This window comes from Cebidichthys violaceus, unplaced genomic scaffold (genome assembly GCF_023349555.1).
Source record: "Cebidichthys violaceus isolate CVI_PGR_0920_01 unplaced genomic scaffold, fCebVio1.0.p SCAF_14, whole genome shotgun sequence".
Taxonomy (NCBI): domain Eukaryota; kingdom Metazoa; phylum Chordata; class Actinopteri; order Perciformes; family Stichaeidae; genus Cebidichthys; species Cebidichthys violaceus.
In genome coordinates this window covers 16,404,524-16,430,190 of record NW_027176307.1, presented here as the reverse complement: position 1 = coordinate 16,430,190, position 25,667 = coordinate 16,404,524, and the positions used below count along the sequence as shown (strand labels likewise).

Here is a 25,667-nt window from a genome sequence, read left to right as displayed (position 1 = left end):
AGAAGAAGAAGGTGAATGAGGAGTAGAAGAAGAAATGAGAAGAAGAAGGAGGTGAAGGAGGATTAGAAGAAGAAGAAGGAGTAGAAGAAGTCATCCTGCAGTAACATCTCGTCTCCACCAGGTGTCTCTGTGTCTCTTGAACTTCTTCTCTTTGATCTTTCATGATCGGCTTTTCTTCCTGTTGTTCTGTCTCGTGAAGAAGAAACAATGAATATTGAATGATGACGTGATGGATGATGACGTGATGAATTAAACATGGGGATGAATAAATTATGCTGCTCCTCAGTCTTTGTGCTTAGTCAGAGCGCACGAGGAGGAGACGCGAGGAGGAGACGCGCGGAGGACGCACGAGGAGACACACGGAGGACGCACGAGGAGGAGACGCGAGGAGGAGACGCGCGGAGGACGCAAGAGGAGACAGGAGGAGGAGACACACGGAGGAGACACGCGGAGGACGCAAGAGGAGGAGACAGGAGGAAGAGACACGCGGAGGACGCACGAGGAGACACACGGAGGAGACACGCGGAGGACGCACGAGTGGGAGACAGGAGGAGGAGACACACGGAGGAGACACGCGGAGGACGCAAGAGGAGACAGGAGGAGAAGACACACGGAGGAGATACGAGGAGGAGGACGCACGAGAAGGACGCACGAGACGGCGGTGAGTCTCATCTTTTAACGGTATACATCCATGTACTTATACACGGTCATAGTACATCACGGTACTACTGTACAGTGTTCTAGCACTGAAATACACGTGTAGTGTTTCTGTCATATACTGTTTTTAACTTCATAATACTAATCAATATATTTATACTTTATATGTGATAACTAATTAATAGTTAATCTTTATTAAGACTTTTGATATAAATCACATTTATACAACAATAATAACAATAACAACAATAACAATAATCATAATATTAATAACAACAATACTATTAATAATATTAATAATAATAATAATGATAACAATATTCATAATGATAATAAAGTTGAGTTTTAAGACTCCAAGTGGAATACAATAAATACATAAAGTACACAAGTATACAATCTTCTCCTAAAATGTTTTGATATTATTCATCACCTGTATACTAATATATAATAGAAATACCACTACTATGATAATCCATAGTACTCTGTTTACTTTAAAAATCTTATATAATATTTATGTTCAGATTAGATTACTTTTTATAGTATAGTAATTTGATATATTTATACTGTGATATATAGTATAGTACTTTGATATATTTATACTGTGATGTATAGTACTTTGATATATTTATACTGTGATGTATAGTACTTTGATATATTTATACTGTGATGTATAGTACTTTGATATATTTATACTGTGATTTATAGTACTTTGATATATTTATACTGTGATGTATAGTATACGTATATGGTACTTTTGATTTAATACTATTCATCACAGTATTATACACTGATCCGATAGAATCATATATATTTAGTAGAATATGTATATATATATATATATATATATATATACATGAGTAATGAGTGTCATCATAACAATAATTAATTCATGTTTCAGTTAAAGAGGTCAATCACCAATAATTAAATCTAGGCCCCGCCCACTTGCAGTATTCAGAGCAGCTGATTGGACGCTGCTGTCAGTCACACAGATGACATCATCATTCATTTATGTTGTTTGTTCAAAAGTATTGAGATTTATGAGTAATGAGGTCAGAGTGTAAACAGCCAATCAGAGTGCAGCTGGTCCTCTGGAGGCGGAGCTAACGTAGCAGCTGACCTCACACATGATGTATATATATTTAAATATGTATGTATATATATATATACTGTGTATATATATATATATATATATATATATATATATACACATCCATACATATATATATATATATATATATATATATGTATGTGTGTATATATATATATATAAGTGTAAAGAATGTGTCTCCAAATCAAACAGACTGATGTTTCATTGTTGAGAACAGACTTCCTGTTTAAACATGTGACTCGGACACAGAAGATGATTCTGTGGTTTCACTTCCTGTCAGTCAGAGAACTGAAATGAATCATCTTCTCGTCTGAAAGACATTTCTGTTACCTTTCCATCAGAAGTTTGTGTTTGATAAGCAGACAACGATCTCTGTGTTTTCTGCTGATGGTTCATGTCACGATGTTTTTTTGTTTTCTCGGATGCGACAGGAAGTCCACTGTTAATATAATTAAATATGATTCATGGTCTTTCAATGGACTAACAGCATGTGACGTAGATACGATAACTGAAAAAGCATAACTGAAAGACAATAATATACAGTTGCACTCAAAATGATTCAACCCCCATTGAAAAGGTTTATTGGCAAAATTTACAAACTTTGAGCTGTTTTAAATAAACAACTCAAACAAGAACAATTTATATAGCGCAACACAACTAATACAACAAGTACCTTTAGTACTCAGTAGAGCACCTTTAGTACCTAGTAGAGCACCTTTAGTACTCAGTAGAGCATCTTTAGTACTTAGCAAAGCACCTTTAGTACCTAGTAGAGCACCTTTAGTACTCAGTAGAGCACCTTTAGTACTTAGTAGAGCATCTTTAGTACTCAGTAGAGCATCTTTAGTACTCAGTAGAGCATCTTTAGTACTTAGTAGAGCATCTTTAGTATTTAGTAGAGCATCTTTAGTACTTACTTAACTTAAATACAATAACTTAAATACAATAATTTAAAGACGATAACTTAAAGACGATAACTTAAAAGACAATAACTTAAAGACAATAACGTAAAGACAATAACACAAAGACAATAACTTAAAGACGATAGCGTAAAGACAATAACTTAAATACAATAACTTAAATACAATAACTTAAAGATGATAATGTAAAGACAGTAACACAAAGACAATAACTTAAAGACGATAACGTAAAGACAATAACACAAAGACAATAACTTAAAGATGATAACGTAAAGACAATAACACAAAGACAATAACGTGAAGACGATAATGTAAAGACGATAACGTAAAGACAATAACACAAAGACGATAACGTAAAGACGATAACATAAAGACTATAACGTAAAGACAATAACGCAAAGACAATAACTTAAATACAATAACTTAAAGACATTAACACAAAGACAGTAACTTAAAGACGATAGCATAAAGACAATAACTTAAAGACGATAACTTAAAGACAGTAACTTAAAGACGATAATGTAAAGACGATGACGTAAAGATATAAAGATGATAACTTAGAGATAACATAGATGCTAACAGCCTGAACAGAACAGGAAACCTCCTTCTTTGTCTTCCGTAGATGATCTTGAATCTGATTGGTCGTCTCTTTCTTTCTGCAGACATCATGCACGAGCCTCCGGTGACCGAGACGTTCTCTCTGACGACCAACACGAGCTCACTCGAGTGCCGGCCTCCGTACGACGAAGGCCGGCTGCCGCTCGTGGTGCTGTACAGTGTCGTGCTGGCGGTCGGACTGCCGGCTAACCTGCTGACCGTCTACCTCACCTGGCTGCAGGTGTGCAGGAAGAACGTGCTGGGCGTGTACCTGTTGAGCCTGTCGCTGTGCGACCTCACCTACCTGGGCACTCTGCCGCTGTGGACGCACTACGTCAGCGGAGGTCACTCGTGGCCCTGGAGCTCGGCCGCCTGCAAGCTAACGGGCTACATCTTCTTCAACAACATGTACATCAGCATCTTCCTGCTGTGCTGCATCTCCTGCGACAGGTACGTGGCCGTGGTCTACAGCGTGGAATCCCGCGGACTCCGCCGGCAACGCGTCGCCACCCTCATCGCCCTCTTCATCGTGCTGCTGGTCGCCGTCGGTCACATCCCCGTCTTCACCATGAGGGAGGGCGACGCCGACGAGGGCGACCGCCGCTGCTTCGAGCCGAGTCAAAGCAGCGCCACGGTGACGGGCTTCAACTACGCGCGCTTCGTGGTGGGCTTCCTGGTGCCGCTGCTGGTGCTGGTGGTGACCAACCGCGGCATCCTGGCCAACGTGCAGCGCAGCACCGGGCTGCGGCGAGAACAGAAGGCGCGTGTTTGCTGGCTGGCGGTGGCGGTGGTGGTTCTGTTCCTGGTCTGCTTCGCCCCGTACCACCTCATCCTGCTGGTCCGAGCCGTCATGTTCCACTTCCCCCAGCTGGAGGACTGTCTGTTCGAGAGGACCATGTACACGCCGTACACCGTCTCACTCGGCCTGTCCACCGTCAACAGTGCCGTCAACCCCATCCTCTACGTTCTGTCCAGCGACAACATCCGCAAAGAGCTTAGCCGAGGACTCGTGCGGGTCTGGGACAGAGCTCACCTGAGACCGCGATCCCACAGCAGCCACAACAAGATCCAGCCCACCAAGAACTCCTCAGACCCGAATGTAGTGACCGAGACCGAGAGACACCAGGGAGGAAAACCACCGGGGACCTGACAGGCCGACCTCTGCTGGACTCTGCTGAAATCTACTGGACTCTACTGGAATCTACTGGACTCTACTGGAATCTACTGGACTCTACTGGAATCTACTGGACTCTGCTGGAATCTATTGGACTCTACTGGTCTTTTCTGGAAGAGTCCCACCAGTTGTTTGTCCTTTGAGGAACAGGAAGGAGATCAGAACGGTTATTGATCATCTGGACCAAAGATGAACCGGACAGACCAGATCAATGAAGCTTTTTTTTAAAGACTCTTCAGTTTGTTTCATGAAGAACAAACTGAAACCGTTTATTTGTTCATTTCAGTGAATATGTCATATCCTGAATAAAGTGAATTAAATTGAATTAAATCATCTGTGTGACCACGTGTTCCTCACGAGGATACTTTTCTTGTATCTCGTTCACTAGTCGGGTTTTATGTGTTGAGACAACTTGAGCCGTGAAGCATCCGACCGGTTTCTCCACGGTTCGTCATTTAGATCAACTCAGATCAGCTCTCGACTTGTTTGTGAGGTCACAGTGACCTTTCACATTAAAGTTCATTATTGAGTCCATGTTTGTGACGAATGTGAAGAAATTCCCTCCAGAGATTCTTTAGTAGTGTTCATGAGAAGAGGACGTAACGTCCCAGCAGACCTGAGTCTGTGAGTTAAAATAAGTTAACGTGTTTTCAGACCAGTAGAGCGGAACGAGTCGTAGCTGCAGGTTTAAATATTTATTTTATTAACAAGATCTGTTTAAATGTTTTTTATTGTTTACATTTAAAGGACATGTTTTCATCTTTGTGTGTGTGTGTGTGTGTGTGTGTGTGTGTGTGAGACAGACAGAAAGACAGAAAACACCAAACCAGCATAAAGTGTGAATCTGAACTAGTTCATTTTAATCTGTGTGAAAACACTTTTGAGCTGTTTTAAGGTTTGAACTTGCAGAATACTTGATGTGAGAACAGGAAGTGGTTTAGTGAAGCAGAAACAGGAAGTTCAAGAAACGGTGAAAGGATGTTTCCACAAAGAAAATGTTTTCATTATCTTTTAAAAACGCATCAAAGTGTTTTGTATTTCACACTAATCTGAACTTTCTATGACTGGAAATTAACTTCTGTCCTCTGTGGGACCTTTATATCAACACCATGCATTCAGTCTGTACAGTGTATAATACAAATATTTTATTTAAAGTCAAAGTATAGTATGTTATAAAAAGTGAAAGTATAGTATGTTATAAAAAGTGAAAGTATAGTATGTTATAAAAAGTCAAAGTATAGTATGTTATAAAAAGTCAAAGTATAGTATGTCATAAAAAGTGAAAGTATAGTATGTTATAAAAAGTCAAAGTATAGTATGTTATAAAAAGTCAAAGTATAGTATGTTATAAAAAGTCATAGTATAGTATGTTATAAAAAGTGAAAGTATAGTATGTTATAAAGTGAAAGTATAGTATGTCATAAAAAGTCAAAGTATAGTACGTTATAAAAAGTCAAAGTATAGTATGTTATAAAAAGTCAAAGTATAGTATGTTATAAAGTCAAAGTATAGTATGTTATAAAAAGTCAAAGTATAGTATGTTATAAAAAGTCAAAGTATAGTATGTTATAAAAAGTCAAAGTATAGTACATCATAAAAAAGTCAAAGTATAGTATGTTATAAAAAGTGAAAATATAGTATGTTATAAAAAGTGAAAGTATAGTATGTTATAAAAAGTCAAAGTATAGTATGTTATAAAAAGTCAAAGTATAGTATGTCATAAAAAGTCAAAGTATAGTATGTTATAAAAAGTCAAAGTATAGTATGTTATAAAAAGTCAAAGTATAGTACATCATAAAAAAGTCAAAGTATAGTATGTTATAAAAAGTGAAAATATAGTATGTTATAAAAAGTGAAAGTATAGTATGTTATAAAAAGTCAAAGTATAGTATGTTATAAAAAGTCAAAGTATAGTATGTCATAAAAAGTCAAAGTATAGTATGTTATAAAAAGTCAAAGTATAGTATGTTATAAAAAGTCAAAGTATAGTACATCATAAAAAAGTGAAAGTATAGTATGTTATAAAAAGTCAAAGTATAGTATGTTATAAAGTCAAAGTATAGTATGTTATAAAAAGTCAAAGTATAGTATGTTATAAAAAGTCAAAGTATAGTACTTTATAAAAACTCAAAGTATAGTACGTTATAAAAAGTCAAAGTATAGTACGTTATAAAAAGTCAAAGTATAGTACGTTATAAAAAGTCAAAGTATAGGATGTTATAAAAAGTCAAAGTATAGTACATCATAAAAAAGTCAAAGTATAGTATGTTATAAAAAGTCAAAGTATAGTATGTTATTAAAAATGACATACTCTCTCTATTCCCATCCGGACGCTCAGATTTGCTGCCTGTGGGCGTATAATAAAGACCACGCCTCTCCTGAATATTTAATGAGCCTGCCAGACATGACTGAGGGCGAAGTGAATCTTATTGAGGGTCCTGAATTAAAGGACGTCCTAAAACAACGTCCTGGATCAGTGATGATGTCACAATAATAAACCAACAGTGACTCTCTTCAGATTGTTTTATTGACTTTCTCTTCCATAATTACAAAGATTCTTTAACTGGTGAAACAAAGCAGTAGTGACCCCCCCCCCCCCCCCCCCCCCCCCCCCAGAGGGCGGGGTCGGGGGAGAGCAACAGGAAAGATCATCACTGACACAAAATCAAAGATTATTTTTCTCTTAAAACAATAATATTGATGATGTGCAATAACAACAAAAGTTTAAAAATGAATTCATACAGTGTTTTTTCATCAGAGTGAGACCTCCATCACCGTTAGCTCAGCGGCTAACATCCTGCTAAAGCTTATCAACAACTTACTAATAGAGAAGAAGAGGAGGCGATTGGTCCCTCAGAGCCAATCAGACTACGGGTCACACAGCAGCCATCAGCAGGGTTGAAACCAGGGGGCGGGGCTTCCCAGCAGGTAAAATCCAACAAAAATAAAAGCAGCTGGAAGCTCAGACTCACCCCGCCACAATAAAATCTAAACTCAGTCTGCAGACTGATTGGTTCATAAAACTCCTCCTCCCTCAAGTGCAGGGGGCGGGGCCACGCGGAAGAGGAGCCTCAGGGATCCATCTCCAAACCGTCCAATGTGAGCTGACTGCGGTGGGGGGAGTTAGGACTGGGGGGGCTGCTGGGGTTAGAGCTGTTAGAGGGGGTCGAGTGTTTGGTGGAGTCTGAGTCCGGCTGGAGGGAGAGAGAGAGACAGGTAGAGAAAGAGAGAGAGACAGAGAGAGGTAAAGAAAGAGAGAGAGAGAGAGAGAGAGAGAGAGAGAGAGGTAGAGAGAGAGAGGTAAAGAAAGAGTAAGAGAGAGAGAGGTAAAGAGAGAGAGACAGGTAGAGAAAGAGAGAGAGAGAGAGAGAGAGAGGTAAAGAAAGAGAGAGAGAGAGAGAGGTAAAGAGAGGGAGAGAGGTAAAGAGAGGGAGAGAGAGAGAGAGAGGTAAAGATAGAGAGACAGGTAGAGAAAGAGAGAGTGAGGTAAAGAAAGAGTAAGAGAGAGAGCGGTAAAGAGAGAAAGAGAGAGAGGTAAAGATAGAGAGAGACAGGTAGAGAAAGAGAGAGAGAGAGAGAGGTAGAGAGAGAGAGAGAGACAGAGGTAAAGAGAGGGAGAGAGGTAAAGATAGAGAGACAGGTAGAGAAAGAGAGAGAGAGAGAGGTAAAGAAAGAGAGAGAGAGAGAGAGGTAAAGAGAGGAAGAGGGAGAGAGGTAAAGATAGAGAGACAGGTAGAGAAAGAGAGAGAGGTAAAGAAAGAGAGAGAGGTAAAGAGAGAGAGAGAGAGAGGTAAAGAGAAAGGAAAAGAGAGAGAGAGAGCGGTGGAGAGAGAGACAGGTAAAGTGTGTTAAACTTTGTCCTTCACATGTTTTGTAGTTCTGATATCTAACTCAGTGTTGATGGTAAATGTAGTCCATTCTGACCCACAGAAGAACTACAGGTTGGTATTTAATCTGGATCAGAACCACCTGACATCCCATAATATGAGACCGGAGGATGTTCTGGATGAGGAGTCAGCAGAATACTCATTTACAGTGTGTGTGTGTGTGTGTGTGTGTGTGTGTGTGTGTGTTACCTCCAGGTCCTGGTCCGGTTCAGAGATGCTTCGAGATGAAGCTCCTCCTCCAAAATCTGAACCAATAAAAACGGATTAAATAACATCACATCTCAGTGAGATATCTATATCTATATCTATATCTATATATATATATATATATATATATATATATATATATATATATATCTATATATATATATATCTATATAGATATATCTATATATATATATATATATATATATATATATATCTATATAGATATATATATATATATATATATCTATATAGATATATATATATATATCTATATAGATATATAGATATATATATATATATATCTATATATATATATATATATATATAGATATATATATATATCTATATATATATATATATATATAGATATATATATATATATATAAAATATAATATATTTATATTTAGTGCAAATACCTGAAAGTAAGAACAGCAAGGTTCTGTTTGTCACCTCACACCTGTACAGATGTGTGTGTGTGTGTGTGTGTGTGTGTGTGTGTGTGTGTGTGTGTGTGTGTATACACAGTTGTGTGTGTACAGGTACCTGAGGCTGTGCGTGTGATGTGCGTCTTGCTCCTTTGTTGCCGGGAGATACTGGACAGTGGGCGGGGCTTATCTTTAACTGGGTCATCCTGAGAGGAATGCATCACACTCTGTGTACACACACACACACACACACACACACACACACACACACACACACACACACACACAACTAGAGTTACAGATATAAATAGGGTTCTATGAATCCTGGATGACCGCTAGAGACCGGCCCCGAAGAACCAGAGCCCGGCCCAGAGGAACCGAAGCCCGGCCCAAAAGAACCAGAGCCCGGCCCAGAAGAACTCTCAAGTTGTTTCAGATAAGCTACTAAGGGCTTCTGCAGCAAGGACTCATGGAAGATGTAGTTTCTGGCATCAGGACTTTATAGACTACAGATTAAAGGTTCACCACACTGATAATGATTCAGAACCAGGTGAGTGAAGTGGTCTGAAAAGACTGAAAATTAAGTGAAAGGACAGAAAGTGAAAGGATAGGAAGTGAAGCAAAGGGATAGGACGTGAAAGGATAGGAAGTGAGGAGAAGGGATAGGAAGTGAAAGGATAGGAAGTGAAAAGATAGGAAGTGAAGCGAAAGGATAGGAAGCAGCGTGAAAAGACAAGAAACGGCATGAAAAGGTAGAAAGATAATTTAAAGGACAAGAAGGGAAGTGAAAGATAGAAAATGGGGTGAAAGGACAGGAAGCGCCATTAATGGACAGGAAGTGGAGTGAAAGGACAGGAAGTGTTTGAAAAGACAGGAGATTCACACAAACCAAGTAGACCACTGTAGACCAAGCAGGAGACAAGTGGTAAAGTGAAGGAAAGGAGAGGTAGAGCAGGGGTGAGGGAGACAGAGAGAAGCTGGCCTACCATTCCCAGAGAGGAGGTTGAGGGAGAGGAGGAGGAGGAGGAGGAAGGCTGCAGGAGGCTCTGCTGGGAGGAGGAGGAAGAGGAGGCGTCTTTCTGCAAGAAGGCGCCGGCCGACGCCGACGTCATGTGATAGACATGCTCAAAGTTGGAGGGGGGAGAGATGAGGGAGTGGCGGAAGGAGGAGGGGGAGGGGGAGGGAGAGGGGGAGAGGGAGATGACATCACCAACCTGATGATCAGGGGGGAGGAGGAAGGTGAGACAGGGGGAGGAGAGAAGAGAGGAGTCAGTGTGATGGACAGAGCTGTCGGAGGGGAGAGGAGGTGAGGGAGAACATGCCGGCAGGAGGAGAAGGTGGAGCTGGGAGGAGGAGTTACCAGAGGGAGGTCCATCAGGACCTGCATGCCGTCTCCTGGTCCCATGTGAGCCACGTGGTTAAAGTTTGTGGGATTAGAAATCATCTTTGATCTGAGCTCCGGATCCCTGAGCATCTCCCTAAAACCACACACACACAATAATACACATTTATTACACATTTATTACACACAATGATTAATACACATGAATGAAACAGTCACCTCCTCTGCTGAAGCCGCTCCTCCTCTGGAACCTTAAACAGGAACTTCCTCTTGCTGCGCGTCCGAACCATTAACTTCCTGCTCTGGTCCGATGTCTCCGGGATGGTAAGGTCTCCCTCTGAGGACAGACAGGTAGAGACAGACAAGTAAATACAGACGAGTAGAGACAGACGGATAAATACAGACGAGTAGAGACAGACGGATAAATACAGACGAGTAGAGACAGACAGGTAAATACAGACGAGTAGAGACAGACAGGTAAATACAGACGAGTAGAGACAGACAGGTAAATACAGACGAGTAGAGACAGACTGGTAGAGACAGACAGGTAAATACAGACTGGTAGAGACAGACCGGTAGAGACAGACAGGTAGAGACAGACAGGTAAATACAGATGAGTAGAGACAGACCGGTAGAGACAGACAGGTAGAGACAGACAGGTAAATACAGACAAGTAGAGACAGACAGGTAGAGACAGACAGGTAAATACAGACAAGTAGAGACAGACAGGTAAATACAGACAAGTAGAGACAGACCGGTAGAGACAGACAGGTAAATACAGACGAGTAGAGACAGACCGGTAGAGACAGACAGGTAAATACAGACGAGTAGAGACAGACAGGTAAATACAGACGAGTAGAGACAGACAAGTAAATACAGACGAGTAGAGACAGACCGGTAGAGACAGACGGGTAAATACAGACGAGTAGAGACAGACAGGTAAATACAGACGAGTAGAGACAGACTGGTAGAGACAGACAGGTAGAGACAGACGAGTAGAGACAGACCGGTAGAGACAGACAGGTAGAGACAGACGAGTAGAGACAGACGAGTAGAGACAGACAGGTAAATACAGACGATTAGAGACAGACCGGTAGAGACAGACAGGTAGAGACAGACAGGTAAACACAGACGAGTAGCGACAGACCGGTAAAGACAGACAGGTAGAGACAGACAGGTAAATACAGGCGAATAGAGACAAACCGGTAGAGACGAATGAGCTTCAGGACACTGAAGTAGTGAGACAGGTCCAGGTGAGTCCTTACCTGACGAGGTGTTGCTGAAGTAGATCAGACGAGGAGGTTCTGAGCTCAGCAGGTTTAAGGTTCCTTCAACATTCAGAGGGCGGATCTGAGGACAGAGACTGTGATGTCATTGACTGCTGCTGCACTGTGATTGGCCGGTTCCCAGCAGTGCCGAGCTGTGATTGGTTACCTTGCGGAGGGAGATGGTCTGGACCCACTCTGCAGTGTGAATATCAAAGACGTCGAGTCCGTATTCACTGTAGACCGTGAGGTGGGAGGAGTTGGAGCCTGGAGAGACAGACAGGTGTTGATGAATACCTAGAACCTGGTTCCACATCAGGTGACGGTCTATGAAGGTGACGGACTACGAAGTGTAAGTAACGTACTGCATGCCAGCGGTGTGGCGGGCCACATCAGCTCCTGGGTTCTGGACCGGCGGCCCTGTCCGTCCACGTAGATGCCGAGCTGGCTGAAGCAGAGCAGCGACTCGGTGGATCCCACCTCCAGGGCGTGCAGGGCGTCCAGGGGCTGCTGGGCCAGGAAGGCCAGTGAGGGGTCGGCCGGGCTCACCAAGCTGATGGGGGACGACTCCCCCTGCAGGGCCAGCAGAGCGAAGCCCGAAGGATAACCGACGCACAGCCTCTCCCTCACCATGCCCAACCACTGCACCCCGCCCGGAGCCTGCACCTCCCACAGCTTCTTATGGTGGGGCTTCGCCCGGGTGATCTCGTAGCACAGAACCTGGAGGATCAGAACCACAACGTTAGAACAGGAGCAGAACTGCAGCGAGGTGGTTTTCACCGTCCTGGTCCCATCCTCCAGAATCCCGACCTGACGTTTGACGGCAGCCAGCAGGCAGGCGGGGCCTCCGGGTCGGAGCACCCCGGTGGTCAGAGCCTGGCAGCCTTTGGTCTCCGTCAGCTTGATGTCGAAGGCTCCCTCGGCTCCCTCCAGCGCCCCCCAGTGGTGGAGGTGAACGTAACGGTTCCGACCGCAGAGCAGAGCGACGATCTTCTCCTTCGGGATCAGATCGATCTGATGAACCTTCTTACTGTCTGCTGCTCGCACGATCACTGGAGAGAGACAGGCAGCGAGAGGTGAGACATGTATTGATTATCAACAGTCTAAATGTCCGTCTGTCCGTCTGTCTCACCGTCTCTGGTGACCTCCACCACAAACAGGCCGTCTTCGGTTCCCAGAGCGATCCTCTCCCGGTCTGTCGGGACAACAAACGTGGACTCATCAGTAGTAGTACTCGGTACACAGTCTGTCAGTACTAGTATCAGTACACAGTCTGTCAGTACTAGTTTCAGTAAACAGTGTGGCACTAGTAGTACTCAGTACACAGTGTGTCAGTAGTAGTACTCAGTACACAGTGTGTCAGTAGTAGTATCGGTACACAGTGTGTCAGTACTACTACTCGGTACACTGTGTCAGTACTAGTACTCGGTACACAGTGTGTCAGTACTACTACTCGGTACACTGTGTCAGTACTAGTACTCGGTACACAGTGTGTCAGTACTAGTACTCGGTACACAGTGTGTCAGTAGTAGTACTCGGTACACAGTGTGTCAGTAGTAGTACTCGGTACACAGTGTGTCAGTAGTAGTATCAGTACACAGTGTGTCAGTAGTAGTACTCAGTACACAGTGTGTCAGTCGTAGTATCGGTACACAGTGTGTCAGTAGTAGTATCGGTACACAGTGTATCAGTAGTAGTACTCAGTACACAGTGTGTCAGTAGTAGTATCAGTACACAGTGTGTCAGTAGTAGTATCAGTACACAGTGTGTCACTAGTAGTATCGGTACACAGTGTATCAGTAGTAGTACTCAGTACACGGTGTGTCAGTAGTAGTATCGGTACACAGTGTGTCAGTAGTAGTACTCAGTACACGGTGTGTCAGTAGTAGTATCGGTACACAGTGTGTCAGTAGTAGTACTCGGTACACAGTGTGTCAGTAGTAGTATCGGTACACAGTGTGTCAGTAGTAGTACTCAGTACACAGTGTGTCAGTAGTAGTATCGGTACACAGTGTGTCACTAGTAGTATCGGTACACAGTGTATCAGTAGTAGTACTCAGTACACGGTGTGTCAGTAGTAGTATCGGTACACAGTGTGTCACTAGTACTCAGTACACAGTCTGTCAGTAGTACTACTCGGTACACAGTGTGTCAGTACTACTACTCGGTACACAGTGTGTCAGTAGTAGTACTCGGTACACAGTGTGTCAGTACTAGTACTCGGTACACAGTGTGTCAGTAGTAGTACTCGGTACACAGTGTGTCAGTAGTAGTACTCGGTACACAGTGTGTCAGTAGTAGTATCGGTATAGTGTGTCAGTAGTAGTACTCAGTACACAGTGTGTCAGTCGTAGTATCGGTACACAGTGTGTCAGTAGTAGTATCGGTACACAGTGTGTCAGTAGTAGTACTCAGTACACAGTGTGTCAGTAGTAGTATCGGTACACAGTGTGTCACTAGTAGTATCGGTACACAGTGTATCAGTAGTAGCACTCAGTACACGGTGTGTCAGTAGTAATATCGGTACACAGTGTGTCAGTAGTAGTACTCAGTACACGGTGTGTCAGTAGTAGTATCGGTACACAGGGTGTCAGTAGTAGTACTCAGTACACAGTGTGTCAGTAGCAGTACTCAGTACACAGTGTGTCAGTAGTAGTATCGGTACACGGTGTGTCAGTAGTAGTACTCAGTACACAGTGCGTCAGTAGTAGTATCGGTACACGGTGCGTCAGTAGTACTCGGCACACAGTGCGTCAGTACTACTACTCGGTACACAGTGCGTCAGTACTAGTACTCGGTACACAGTGCGTCAGTACTAGTACTCGGTACACAGTGTGTCAGTCGTAGTATCGGTATACAGTGTGTCAGTAGTAGTATCGGTACACAGTGTGTCAGTAGTAGTATCGGTACACAGTGTGTCACTAGTAGTATCGGTACACAGTGTATCAGTAGTAGTACTCAGTACACGGTGTGTCAGTAGTAGTATCGGTACACAGTGTGTCAGTAGTAGTACTCAGTACACGGTGTGTCAGTAGTAGTATCGGTACACAGTGTGTCAGTAGTAGTACTCAGTACACGGTGTCAGTAGTAGTACTCAGTACACGGTGTGTCAGTAGTAGTATCGGTACACAGTGTGTCAGTAGTAGTACTCAGTACACAGTGTGTCAGTAGTAGTACTCAGTACACAGTGTGTCAGTAGTAGTATCGGTACACGGTGTGTCAGTAGTAGTACTCAGTACACAGTGTGTCAGTAGTAGTATCGGTACACGGTGTGTCAGTAGCAGTACTCAGTACAGTGTGTCAGTAGTAGTACTCAGTACACAGTGTGTCAGTAGTAGTACTCGGTACACAGTGTGTCAGTAGTAGTACTCGGTACACGGTGTGTCAGTAGTAGTACTCAGTACACAGTGTGTCAGTAGTAGTACTCAGTACACAGTGTGTCAGTAGTAGTATCGGTACACAGTGTGTCAGTAGTAGTATTCAGTACACGGTGTGTCAGTAGTAGTATCGGTACACAGTGTGTCAGTAGTAGTACTCAGTACACGGTGTGTCAGTAGTAGTATCGGTACACAGTGTGTCAGTAGTAGTACTCAGTACACGGTGTCAGTAGTAGTACTCAGTACACGGTGTGTCAGTAGTAGTATCGGTACACAGTGTGTCACTAGTAGTATCGGTACACAGTGTATCAGTAGTAGCACTCAGTACACGGTGTGTCAGTAGTAATATCGGTACACAGTGTGTCAGTAGTAGTACTCAGTACACGGTGTGTCAGTAGTAGTATCGGTACACAGGGTGTCAGTAGTAGTACTCAGTACACAGTGTGTCAGTAGCAGTACTCAGTACACAGTGTGTCAGTAGTAGTATCGGTACACGGTGTGTCAGTAGTAGTACTCAGTACACAGTGCGTCAGTAGTAGTATCGGTACACGGTGCGTCAGTAGTACTCGGCACACAGTGCGTCAGTACTACTACTCGGTACACAGTGCGTCAGTACTAGTACTCGGTACACAGTGCGTCAGTACTAGTACTCGGTACACAGTGTGTCAGTCGTAGTATCGGTATACAGTGTGTCAGTAGTAGTATCGGTACACAGTGTGTCAGTAGTAGTATCGGTACACAGTGTGTCACTAGTAGTATCGGTACACAGTGTATCAGTAGTAGTACTCAGTACACGGTGTGTCAGTAGTAGTATCGGTACACAGTGTGTCAGTAGTAGTACTCAGTACACGGTGTGTCAGTAGTAGTATCGGTACACAGTGTGTCAGTAGTAGTACTCAGTACACGGTGTCAGTAGTAGTACTCAGTACACGGTGTGTCAGTAGTAGTATCGGTACACAGTGTGTCAGTAGTAGTACTCAGTACACAGTGTGTCAGTAGTAGTACTCAGTACACAGTGTGTCAGTAGTAGTATCGGTACACGGTGTGTCAGTAGTAGTACTCAGTACACAGTGTGTCAGTAGTAGTATCGGTACACGGTGTGTCAGTAGCAGTACTCAGTACAGTGTGTCAGTAGTAGTACTCAGTACACAGTGTGTCAGTAGTAGTACTCGGTACACAGTGTGTCAGTAGTAGTACTCGGTACACGGTGTGTCAGTAGTAGTACTCAGTACACAGTGTGTCAGTAGTAGTACTCAGTACACAGTGTGTCAGTAGTAGTATCGGTACACAGTGTGTCAGTAGTAGTATTCAGTACACAGTGTGTCAGTAGTAGTATCGGTACACAGTGTGTCAGTAGTAGTACTCAGTACACAGTGTGTCAGTAGTAGTATCAGTAGTAGGAGTAGTCGCTGACCGAGCACAGCAGCAGACAGCGTGGTCTTGATGAGGGGCAGCGAGGCGTCGTAGGCCTCGTGCAGGACATGGACCTGTTGGTTCTTCAGGAGGTTCTTGGTCAGGATGCTCTGCAGACCCTCCAGGATCCGGACCCACTTCCTCTTCTCCACCTCACTCTCCGCCAGCACCAGCAGAGACACCGCAGACAGCTGAGAGATCAGCTGGGACGACGTCACCTGAACAAAGGATACGGGTCACATGGAGTCAGAGGTGAAGCAGCAAGAGCTCACAGGAGGTCTACCTACCCTGAAGATGCAGGGGATGTCCTTCCTGGTGGCGTGGATCACATCCAATGCCAACACGGAGCTGACGGAAAACTCCTCGTCTCTGGAACACACAAGAACAAGTTAAAGGATTATCTTATCTTAATATCAATAAACCAGAATGATCAAATCTGAAAACCTTCTGTAGACTCCAGAGTCCTGACAGTCACCTGAGATCCAGCACCAGACTGGCCCCCACCCCCGGCTGGGTGGACTTTCCCTCTGGGACGTCGTAGAGGAACAGTTTACAGTCAGAGACCAAAGCGAAGGCTCGCTGCCAGCCCTTCTTCACGCCGCTGGGCTTTGGGATCTGAAAGAAAGACGGCAGCAGTTACCCTGACGTAGCCTTTGTAGGCGGTGCACATACCTCATGACCTCATCTCTTACCCTGACGTTCTCATACCTCATGACCTCATCTCTTACCCTGACGTAGCCTTTGTAGGCGGTGCACATACCTCATGACCTCATCCCTTACCCTGACGTAGCCTTTGTAGGCGGTGCACATACCTCATGACCTCATCCCTTACCCGGAAGTAGCCTTTGTAGGCGATGCACATAACTCATGACCTCATCCTTTATCCTGACGTAGCCTTTGGAGGCGGTGCACATACCTCATGACCTCATCCCTTACCCGGAAGTAGCCTTTGTAGGCGATGCACATAATTCATGACCTCATCCTTTATCCTGACGTAGCCTTTGGAGGCGGTGCACATACCTCATGACCTCATCCCTTACCCTGACGTAGCCTTTGTAGGCGATGCACATACCTCATGACCTCATCCCTTACCCTGACGTAGCCTTTGTAGGCGGTGCCCATACCTCATGACCTCATCCCTTACCCTGACGTAGCCTTTGTAGGCGGTGCACATACCTCATGACCTCATCTCTTACCCTGACGTAGCCTTTGTAGGCGGTGCACATACCTCATGACCTCATCTCTTACCCTGACGTAGCCTTTGTAGGCGGTGCACATACTTCATGACCTCATCCCTTACCCTGAAGTAGCCTTTGTCGGCGGTGCACATACCTCATGACCTCATCCCTTACCCTGACGTAGCCTTTGTAGGCGGTGCACATACCTCATGACCTCATCTCTTACCCTGACGTAGCCTTTGTAGGCGGTGCACATACCTCATGACCTCATCTCTTACCCTGACGTAGCCTTTGTAGGCGGTGCACATACCTCATGACCTCATCTCTTACCCTGACGTAGCCTTTGTAGGCGGTGCACATACCTCATGACCTCATCCCTTACCCTGACGTAGCCTTTGTCGGCGGTACACATACCTCATGACCTCATCCCTTACCCTGACGTAGCCTTTGTAGGCGGTGCACATACCTCATGACCTCATCTCTTACCCTGACGTAGCCTTTGTAGGCGGTGCACATACCTCATGACCTCATCCCTTACCCTGACGTAGCCTTTGTCGGCGGTACACATACCTCATGACCTCATCCCTTACCCTGACGTAGCCTTTGTAGGCGGTGCCGATGCCTCTCTGGACGTCGATGCCCTGCGGCCTCTTGGCGTGCTCTGCTGGGATTGGACAGACCAGGGGGGCGTGGTCTTTACAGGAAACATGGCAGATGAAGGAGCACACTGAGGAGAGACAGACAGAGTCAGGACCTGGAACAAATAACTACATCTTATCACCAGATTAACTGGTGGTGTTCGTGGCCTTTCAGGACCTGTTGCCGTCTAACCAGGAAACGTCTGACAACATTTCAGTTGGATGTGGTCTACCTGCTAGGAGGAGTACATCGGTGTATAAAGCATGTAGCTTCCTGTTGCCAGTAGCTGGCGCTATGACTATGAATCGATATTGGAGTGGAGATGTCTTCAGGAATGGACTTTGATCCACGTTCCGGCAACATGGTTTTAAGAAAACTGAAAAGCTTCACAGTTTAGCATCGCAAAGGTCTTAAGATTGTGCCGATCAAGGTCGATCCGGTGAAATCTGTAGCAGGAGCCCAAAACATCACATTCAATTAAAAATGGCCGACTTCCTGTTGGGTTTTACCTCCAGAGGCTTTTGTGTGCATCTCTACATGTTATGCAGACCAAATGTCTTGCATCTAGGTGCCACACCCATGTTTAAAACCCATAACACACAAATCTTCACCACTTCTGTTGCAAGTACAAAGTGTTTCAGGCTTCTGAGCTCCTTTAGCCGCTCAAACAGGTGATTCACTAGAAGAAGAATTATGAACAGAGGTAACATTAGTGGGAACAACTTTCCTTCTTAATTGTGTCAGAATTTTTAGAGATCAAGATAATAAGAAGGTGTTCTGTACCTTCACAGGCGTATCCCTGTCTGAGGAGTCCCACCATCAGTGAGGTGCAGTGTGTGCACTGAGTCGGACTGGAGAAGGTCTTGATGCTCAGCTGGTGAGCTTTGGGCTGTAAACACACCACACAAACGAGATCAATGTGACAAAGATGCTATTGGTTTAGGGTTACAGTTTGAAAACAGACCAGTAAAAGATTCGGCAACATCACGTTACAGACTGGATGACTGAACTACCGCAGTCCATCTGGACCAGTTAACTACTCCACTCATCTCTCTGGACAGTTGCTACAGTGTTAAACCCACATTACACTATCCACATCCAACAGGGTCCAACACGGTCCAACAGGGTCCAACAGGGTCTGCAAATGTCCGCTAAGTTCTGCCAGGGTCCAACAGGGTCCCACAGCAACCGCTAGGGTCTGCTTATATTGGCACTTAGGTTAGGTTAGGCTTAGGTTGGCACAGGTCCACCAGGGTCCGCTTAGGTTGGCCAAGTTCCGTCATCAGAGAGTGTAGGCGTAGGTTTTGTTGCTCCACTTTGTTGTGACTGTGCAGACAGGTATGCATGAAGCGTACCTGTCTGCACATGTAACGCGTCCTCCAAGCGGACTCCAGGAAGTAGTCTGAACAGAACTACTACGCTATCGTGGTGTCGGCTTGGGAGAATAACGAAGGCTTCACTTGTATCACACTTTATTTACTAGTCCTACCCCCTACTGGTGACGTCTCACCTGGGGAAACGGTAGTGTACCTTTAGTGTGGTCAGTGCTGAGCTCTGGTAGGTGGGGGAGGGGCTCACTGGGAATGACGCAGCTTTAACTTCCTGTTGAAACAAACGGCACAAGACTCGGGTAAGGACAGGTAAAGGATCAGTCACGATTCTCTGACTTCACCATTCGATTTCCAATTGAAACTTGTTCTTCTGGCCTGTGATCATAAAACAGAAGCCACTAGGGACCAGATCTTTGTTGAAGAGGAAAGACCATCATGCTTGGATTCATAACTGAGATGGTGACGCCCGTATTACATACGTAGAGGATCCGTGTTTGTGACTGACCTCTTGTTCGGAGGTGGTGGATGGTGAAGGGGGCGTGGTCTCTGATTTCAGGGGGGTGGAGTCTATGTCCGCGGTCTGCAACGTCAAAGAGAGGAAACATTGATTACTGTTGACACACTTCAACTTGTATGAAAACCTCTCAGTCTGATGGTAGTTTATTCAGTAAACACAGATTACAGCTCAGGTTCTAGTTCATTGCAAACATTATTTATACGTCACTTTGATATCCGGCTCAGTGAAACACGGACGTACAGACATCACTGGATTACTGTGATACCGATTTATTTTTCGTCATAGACGTTTACTGTGGATGGACCTCAGAGATAATATGAATATATGTTTCATGTTTCACTGATTCATGAACTAGAGAAAGAGGGAGAGTTTTGACTCTGATTAACTTCCTGCAGTAGCTCTGTGGCGCCCTCCTGTGGAGGCTTCTGTCTGTTACAGACCAGAGCCACAGGATCTTCCTTTATTCATTGACATAAATAGATGTGACCTGGTAGTTTCACTGAAGAAGACCATGGGATTTGGTCAAAAGCCCTACAAGTAGCCAACGAGCTAATATTTTACCAGATGGCAGTAAAATGTAGCTACAACCTTCAGTGATGGGATCCTGTAGTGTCTGCTGATTGGCGGAACAACCCGCTGATGTTCCTGAGAGCCAATCAAGTGAAAGGTGGCTCAACAGGTGTGAGGTCATTGGGGTTAAAGGAGTCTAGCTACTATTAGCACAAAGCTATCAGCAACAACTGAGGTTAAATCTGACAGCTAGCTGCCCCGGAGGATTGTGGGTAAGGGTATCGGTATGCAGGGGATTGTGGGTAACATGGCAGATGAATTTACGTCTTCCCAGAGAGCGAGCAGCGAGGAGGAGGAGCAAACTGACGCCTCCATGTTGCAGAGAGAAACAAACAGCTTCAGAGACTACACCTGAGTGACATCATCATCGTCACGTGACGTGACGTCACGTGATGTGACGTGACGTGACGTCACGTGATGTCACGTGACCTGCTGCTTGGTGAGTTCTGGGGTTAAACACCAGGTACTCTTCATATGTTCCCTTTATAAGCATTGTAATATTGTTACTAGGGGGAGGAGTATTCAGAGAAAAATATCTCTGAATTTACTAAATGAATACTGTAACTTTACGGGAAAAAACTTGAATATTCTCTGAGATTAAACTCACAAATTTAAGAGAAAATAATTCAGAAAATAGTTGTAAAAATATATTTTTTTTCACTCACTTTGGACAGTTTGATCAACCTCATTACAACACTGGTAACTGTAATTGCTTTTGTTCATAACATGAAAGAGAAAGTGTTTATGTATCTCAGATTATTACCCCCCCCCCCCCCCCATCAGGATGAGTCACAGGTTGTGAAGTCAACAACAACAAGAGATGTTTCACATCCTGTTTGTCTTGTGACACCTTTAAACCAATTATCCTAGTAACAGCTGGTCCCAGGTTTGATCATCAGGTGACCCATTTTGGAGGCCCTGGGCCTCAGGTTGAGAACCACTGTATTAAGAGGTCACAAGGAAAAGAGGCCGGAGACAACCGAGCAGACAGACAGGTGAGACGGACAGGTGAGACAGACAGGTGACTCACTCTGAAGGTGAGGTCAGGAGCCAAAGGAGATGTGTTGAAATATTCAAATATGGAGTCCTGGAAGTCTGGAAGCTTCAGACCTGCAGAGAACCAGAATGAACACCTGAATGAGGTCGCCTGGCTAGTTTTACCTGAGGGACCATGTACAGGACCATGAACTGAACCCTGTGGTCTCACCTTTGTCAGAGCGGGAGCGGCTGTCCTCCATGTCTTTCTTCAGACTCTCCACCTGCTCTCCCATCTCCAGACTCCTCTCCTCCGACTCCTTCAGCTTACTGCAGACAGACAGACAGACAGACAGGTGAGGAGACAGGCAGGTGAGGAAGGAGAAGCTGTTGGTCTCTGTGTGACTTCTCACCTCTCCAGGTTGATGTTGGCAGCTTTGACTTTGCGTAGCTCCTCCTGAACCAGCTGCTTGGCTCTGATCTCAGCGTCCAGAGCCGACTGGAGCTCCAGACGAGCCGACATGTCCAACTTCTGACTGCGACGCACCTTCCACAGGGGGTCCTACGGGGGGGTGCAGACAGAGACAGTCAGTGGTACTGATGGAGAACATCTACAGAGCCTAGCAGAAGTATTCACCCACTTGTCATTTAGCCTATTTTGTTGCATAAAACCTGGAATCAATATAGATTTTATGTAATAGACCAACACTAAAAAGACAAAGATGGTGAAGTAAAATAACAACACAGGTCCCCCTGACCCAGAGGTCCTCCTGACCCAGAGGTCCCCCTGATCCAGAGGTCCCCCTGATCCAGAGGTCCCCCTGACCCAGAGGTCCTCCTGACCCAGAGGTCCCCCTGACCCAGAGGTACCTCTGTATGTTAAGCTTCTGACAGCAAGCTGAAAACATTTTTGTTTGTGAAAGAATTCCAGGTTCTCCGGGTTTGAAAGGTGTGTGGGATCTGTGGTGTTGCTACTGGTTCCAGAACTGGTTCTGTGTGTGTGTGTGTGTGTGTGTGTGTGTGTGTGTGTGTGTGTGTGTGTGTGTTACCAGAGGTCTTGTTCCTAGACTGGAGCTGCGCAGTGTTTCCAGCTCCTCCGTCATCTTGGTAGCCAGAGCCTGAAGGTAGCCTCGAGCATCCTTCTCATCGCTCACCCTGAACACACAGACACACGTTAGTAACACAGAGCACCTCCTTCTGGTCCACCAGACACACGTTAGTAACACAGAGCACCTCCTCCTGGTCCACCAGACACACGTTAGTAACACAGAGCACCTCCTCCTGGTCCACCAGACACACGTTAGTAACACAGAGCACCTCCTCCTGGTCCACCAGACACACGTTAGTAACACAGAGCACCTCCTCCTGGTCCACCAGACACACGTTAGTAACACAGAGCACCTCCTTCTGGTCCACCAGACACACGTTAGTAACACAGAGCACCTCCTCCTGGTCCACCAGACACACGTTAGTAACACAGAGCACCTCCTTCTGGTTGGACTCACCACTGGATGATCTCTGCGATCTGAGCCTCCCAGTGAGCCACGCTCTCTTTCTTAGACGACAGGTCCTGCAGGTCGTCCTCCAGCTGACGGTTCTGAGCCGTCAGTTGATCCACAAAGGAACACAGCTAAGAGAAAAGTAGTGTTACTAACTGATCATGTGCAGTCACAATATTTCATATATTTAATTAATGGACTACTTTAATTCAGGACTAGCGCACTTCAAGACTTCAGGCACTGTACTTCAGAACTTGAGGACTACAGTACTTCACCTTGTCAGTTTCAGCCGTAAGTTTGCGGTTTTCTTCTGTCAGAAGGTTTTTCTCTCGTTCAGATTTCTCCTTCAGAGCTGAAACAGCATCATCCATCTCTGCTTGTCTGCAGGAACAAAACAAAACCTGTTTCAGGACTCACTTGCCCCTTATGCTGACCTGGTTCAGGACTCACCTGCCTCCCTTGCTGACCTGGTTCAAGACTCACCTGCCTCCCTTGCTGACCTGGTTCAGGACTGACCTGACCCTCAAGACTCACCTGTCGTTCCTGACCTGGTTCAGGACTTATCTGCCCCTCTTGCTGACCTGGTTCAGGACACACCTACCCCTCTTTCTGACCTGGTTTAGGACTCACCTGCCCCTCTTGCTGACCTGGTTCAGGACACACCTACCCCTCTTTCTGACCCAGTTCAGGACTCACCTGTCCCTCTTGGCCTTGTCCAGCTTGTCTCGTAGCTGCAGCAGCTCCTTGTTGGCGGCGAGCTGCGCCCCCTCGGACTCGTGCAGGTCTTTACGGAGATTTTTTATCTCGGAGGAGTGGGAGGAGTCTCTCCTCAGCAGCTCCTCCTCATAGAACAGAATCTTCGTATCGAGATCTGCCTTCAGACGGGACAGCTCCTGCTGAAACTCCGCCCCCCCGGCTACTGCCCCTCGACCCTGCTGAGACTGAGACCAGATCCAGGACCACAATCACTCACTTCTGTTAATTTAGTAAGGACCAGTTTGAGTTTTAGAGCGTCACCATTAATTGATTGATCAAAGAGGGTCCTCACAAGTGCAGAAGTACAAACATGCTTGTGTGTGTGGGACCTCTGACCTTCAGGTTCTGCAGCTCCGTCTCCAGCTGTTTGGAGTAAACCTCACTGTGCTCCCTCAGCTTCCTTTCCTTCTGCGCCTCCGCCTTTGCATCGTCCAGCTGAGCCTCCAGCTGACAAACACATACAAGGCTTTTATTCTGAAGGACAGGAAGTGACTGATGGTGAGAAGTCCCCCGGGGGTCATTGGGGTTAAATCTTTTACTCACCTCCTTGCGGTTCTTCTCGGTCTTGCGGATCTCCTGTCTCATGGCATCCATCTTCTGCAGGAGGGCGTCCATCTCCTCCTCTTTGTCCCGGAGCTGACGGGACAGGCGCTGCTTGGAGGACCGCAGGTCGGCCATCCTCTCTGACAGGTCTGAGAACTCCTGCAGGGCCAACTTCCTCTGAGAGTGAGCCTCCTTCAGCTCCTTCGTCTGACTCCTCAGACGCTCCAGAGAGTCCGCCAGCTGCTGCTCACAGGTGGAGACCAGGTGTGGTTCAGGACACAGCTGATACTGGACTAGTCACATTCAGGTGGGGGGGGGGTCATGTTCAAAACCAGAGACCACTTCCAGGAATGAGCTCGACCAAATCACCATATAATATATATACAATGTAGTCTGTTGAACCTGATCCTAATGGACCTGAGGCTATTTAGACCTGATCCTAATGGACTTAGACCTGATCCTAACAGAGATGAGGAAATTTGGACCGGATCCTAAAGGGCCTGAGGATACTTAGACCTGGTCTTAGCTGAGCCACTTATATGTACTTGGGTAGACCAGAGAACAGTATCAGTGATGAGAACTACCTTGTGGACTTCTTCTTTCTCCTGTCTCAGGGTCTTCACCTGCCTCTCCAGGGTCTTCAGTTTGGAGGCGGAGCTCTCGTAGTCCTGTCTGAGTGTCACCGCCTCCTCCAGCTGGTGCTCCAGCCTATCAGAGTCTACCACAGAAGAGGGGCGGGACTTACTCACCTGATGGATATTGACGGCTGAACATGACCAAAGATTGAATCTGAAGTCATTAATACTGTTGCTACTACTACTACTGCTGCTACTAGTACTGCTACTAGTACTCTACCACTACAACTACTCTTAATACTACTACTACTACTACCACCACTCTGACCTGCCAGCTTCTTCTTCAGCCGTTCAATCTCCTCGTTGAGCTTCTTGATCTCTTTGTCTCGGGTCAGAGTTCCTCCTCGAGCCGGAGCCTGGAGAGCCTGAGTGGACTCTGCAGATATAGAGGTCCGAGGTCAGGAATACTACATCCAGTAAACACTTGAGTCCTGTACACTTTAAACACACGTCTGTCTCACCCTGCAGTTTGCGGTTCAGCTCCTGTTTCTCCTGCTCCAGCCGGCGGATCCTCCTCTCGAAGGCCTCGACCTCCTGACCTCCTCCTCCTCCCGCCTCCTCCTGACGGAGGCCGAGTCCCATCTGGCTGACGGAGCTGCGGTCGGCAAAGCAGCTGTCGGTGGTGTAAGTGAAGCCGACGAAGGGGAGGTG

The 25,667-nt window shown here is 45.5% G+C and overlaps 2 protein-coding genes across 3 annotated transcripts in view; one reads left to right on the top strand and one right to left on the bottom strand.

Moving 5' to 3' along the window:
* The first annotated feature begins 261 nt into the window (after positions 1-261).
* On the top strand, positions 262-4,786 carry gpr132b (G protein-coupled receptor 132b). Its single transcript, XM_068709195.1, has 2 exons — positions 262-661; positions 3,348-4,786. The coding sequence occupies exons 1-2, from the start codon at positions 262-264 to the stop codon at positions 4,430-4,432; spliced, it is 1,485 nt and encodes a 494-aa protein (XP_068565296.1). The 3' UTR covers positions 4,433-4,786.
* A 2,179-nt stretch (positions 4,787-6,965) lies between these two features.
* Positions 6,966-25,667, bottom strand: part of cdc42bpb (CDC42 binding protein kinase beta (DMPK-like)) — a 24,945-nt gene continuing 6,243 nt past the window's right edge. The window contains exons 9-38 of one of the 2 annotated variants that reach the window (XM_068709193.1): positions 25,478-25,667; positions 25,285-25,392; positions 24,966-25,099; positions 24,382-24,624; positions 24,175-24,285; positions 23,779-24,023; positions 23,358-23,463; positions 23,089-23,213; positions 22,633-22,738; positions 21,997-22,145; positions 21,816-21,913; positions 21,639-21,718; positions 20,027-20,101; positions 19,721-19,792; positions 18,974-19,079; positions 18,142-18,278; positions 16,849-16,988; positions 16,661-16,742; positions 16,375-16,591; positions 12,716-12,778; positions 12,394-12,635; positions 11,949-12,303; positions 11,753-11,850; positions 11,584-11,668; positions 10,538-10,655; positions 10,337-10,454; positions 9,963-10,190; positions 9,095-9,203; positions 8,533-8,588; positions 6,966-7,650 (exon numbers count right to left, since the gene is read on the bottom strand). The exon at positions 25,478-25,667 is cut by the window's right edge and continues 42 nt beyond it. In XM_068709193.1, the coding sequence (XP_068565294.1) occupies positions 7,528-7,650; positions 8,533-8,588; positions 9,095-9,203; positions 9,963-10,190; positions 10,337-10,454; positions 10,538-10,655; positions 11,584-11,668; positions 11,753-11,850; positions 11,949-12,303; positions 12,394-12,635; positions 12,716-12,778; positions 16,375-16,591; positions 16,661-16,742; positions 16,849-16,988; positions 18,142-18,278; positions 18,974-19,079; positions 19,721-19,792; positions 20,027-20,101; positions 21,639-21,718; positions 21,816-21,913; positions 21,997-22,145; positions 22,633-22,738; positions 23,089-23,213; positions 23,358-23,463; positions 23,779-24,023; positions 24,175-24,285; positions 24,382-24,624; positions 24,966-25,099; positions 25,285-25,392; positions 25,478-25,667 (4,119 nt within the window). In that variant the 3' untranslated portion in view covers positions 6,966-7,527. The remainder of the gene's footprint in view (positions 7,651-8,532; positions 8,589-9,094; positions 9,204-9,962; positions 10,191-10,336; positions 10,455-10,537; positions 10,656-11,583; positions 11,669-11,752; positions 11,851-11,948; positions 12,304-12,393; positions 12,636-12,715; positions 12,779-16,374; positions 16,592-16,660; positions 16,743-16,848; positions 16,989-18,141; positions 18,279-18,973; positions 19,080-19,720; positions 19,793-20,026; positions 20,102-21,638; positions 21,719-21,815; positions 21,914-21,996; positions 22,146-22,632; positions 22,739-23,088; positions 23,214-23,357; positions 23,464-23,778; positions 24,024-24,174; positions 24,286-24,381; positions 24,625-24,965; positions 25,100-25,284; positions 25,393-25,477) is intronic. The other variant, XM_068709194.1, reaches the window with a different exon arrangement.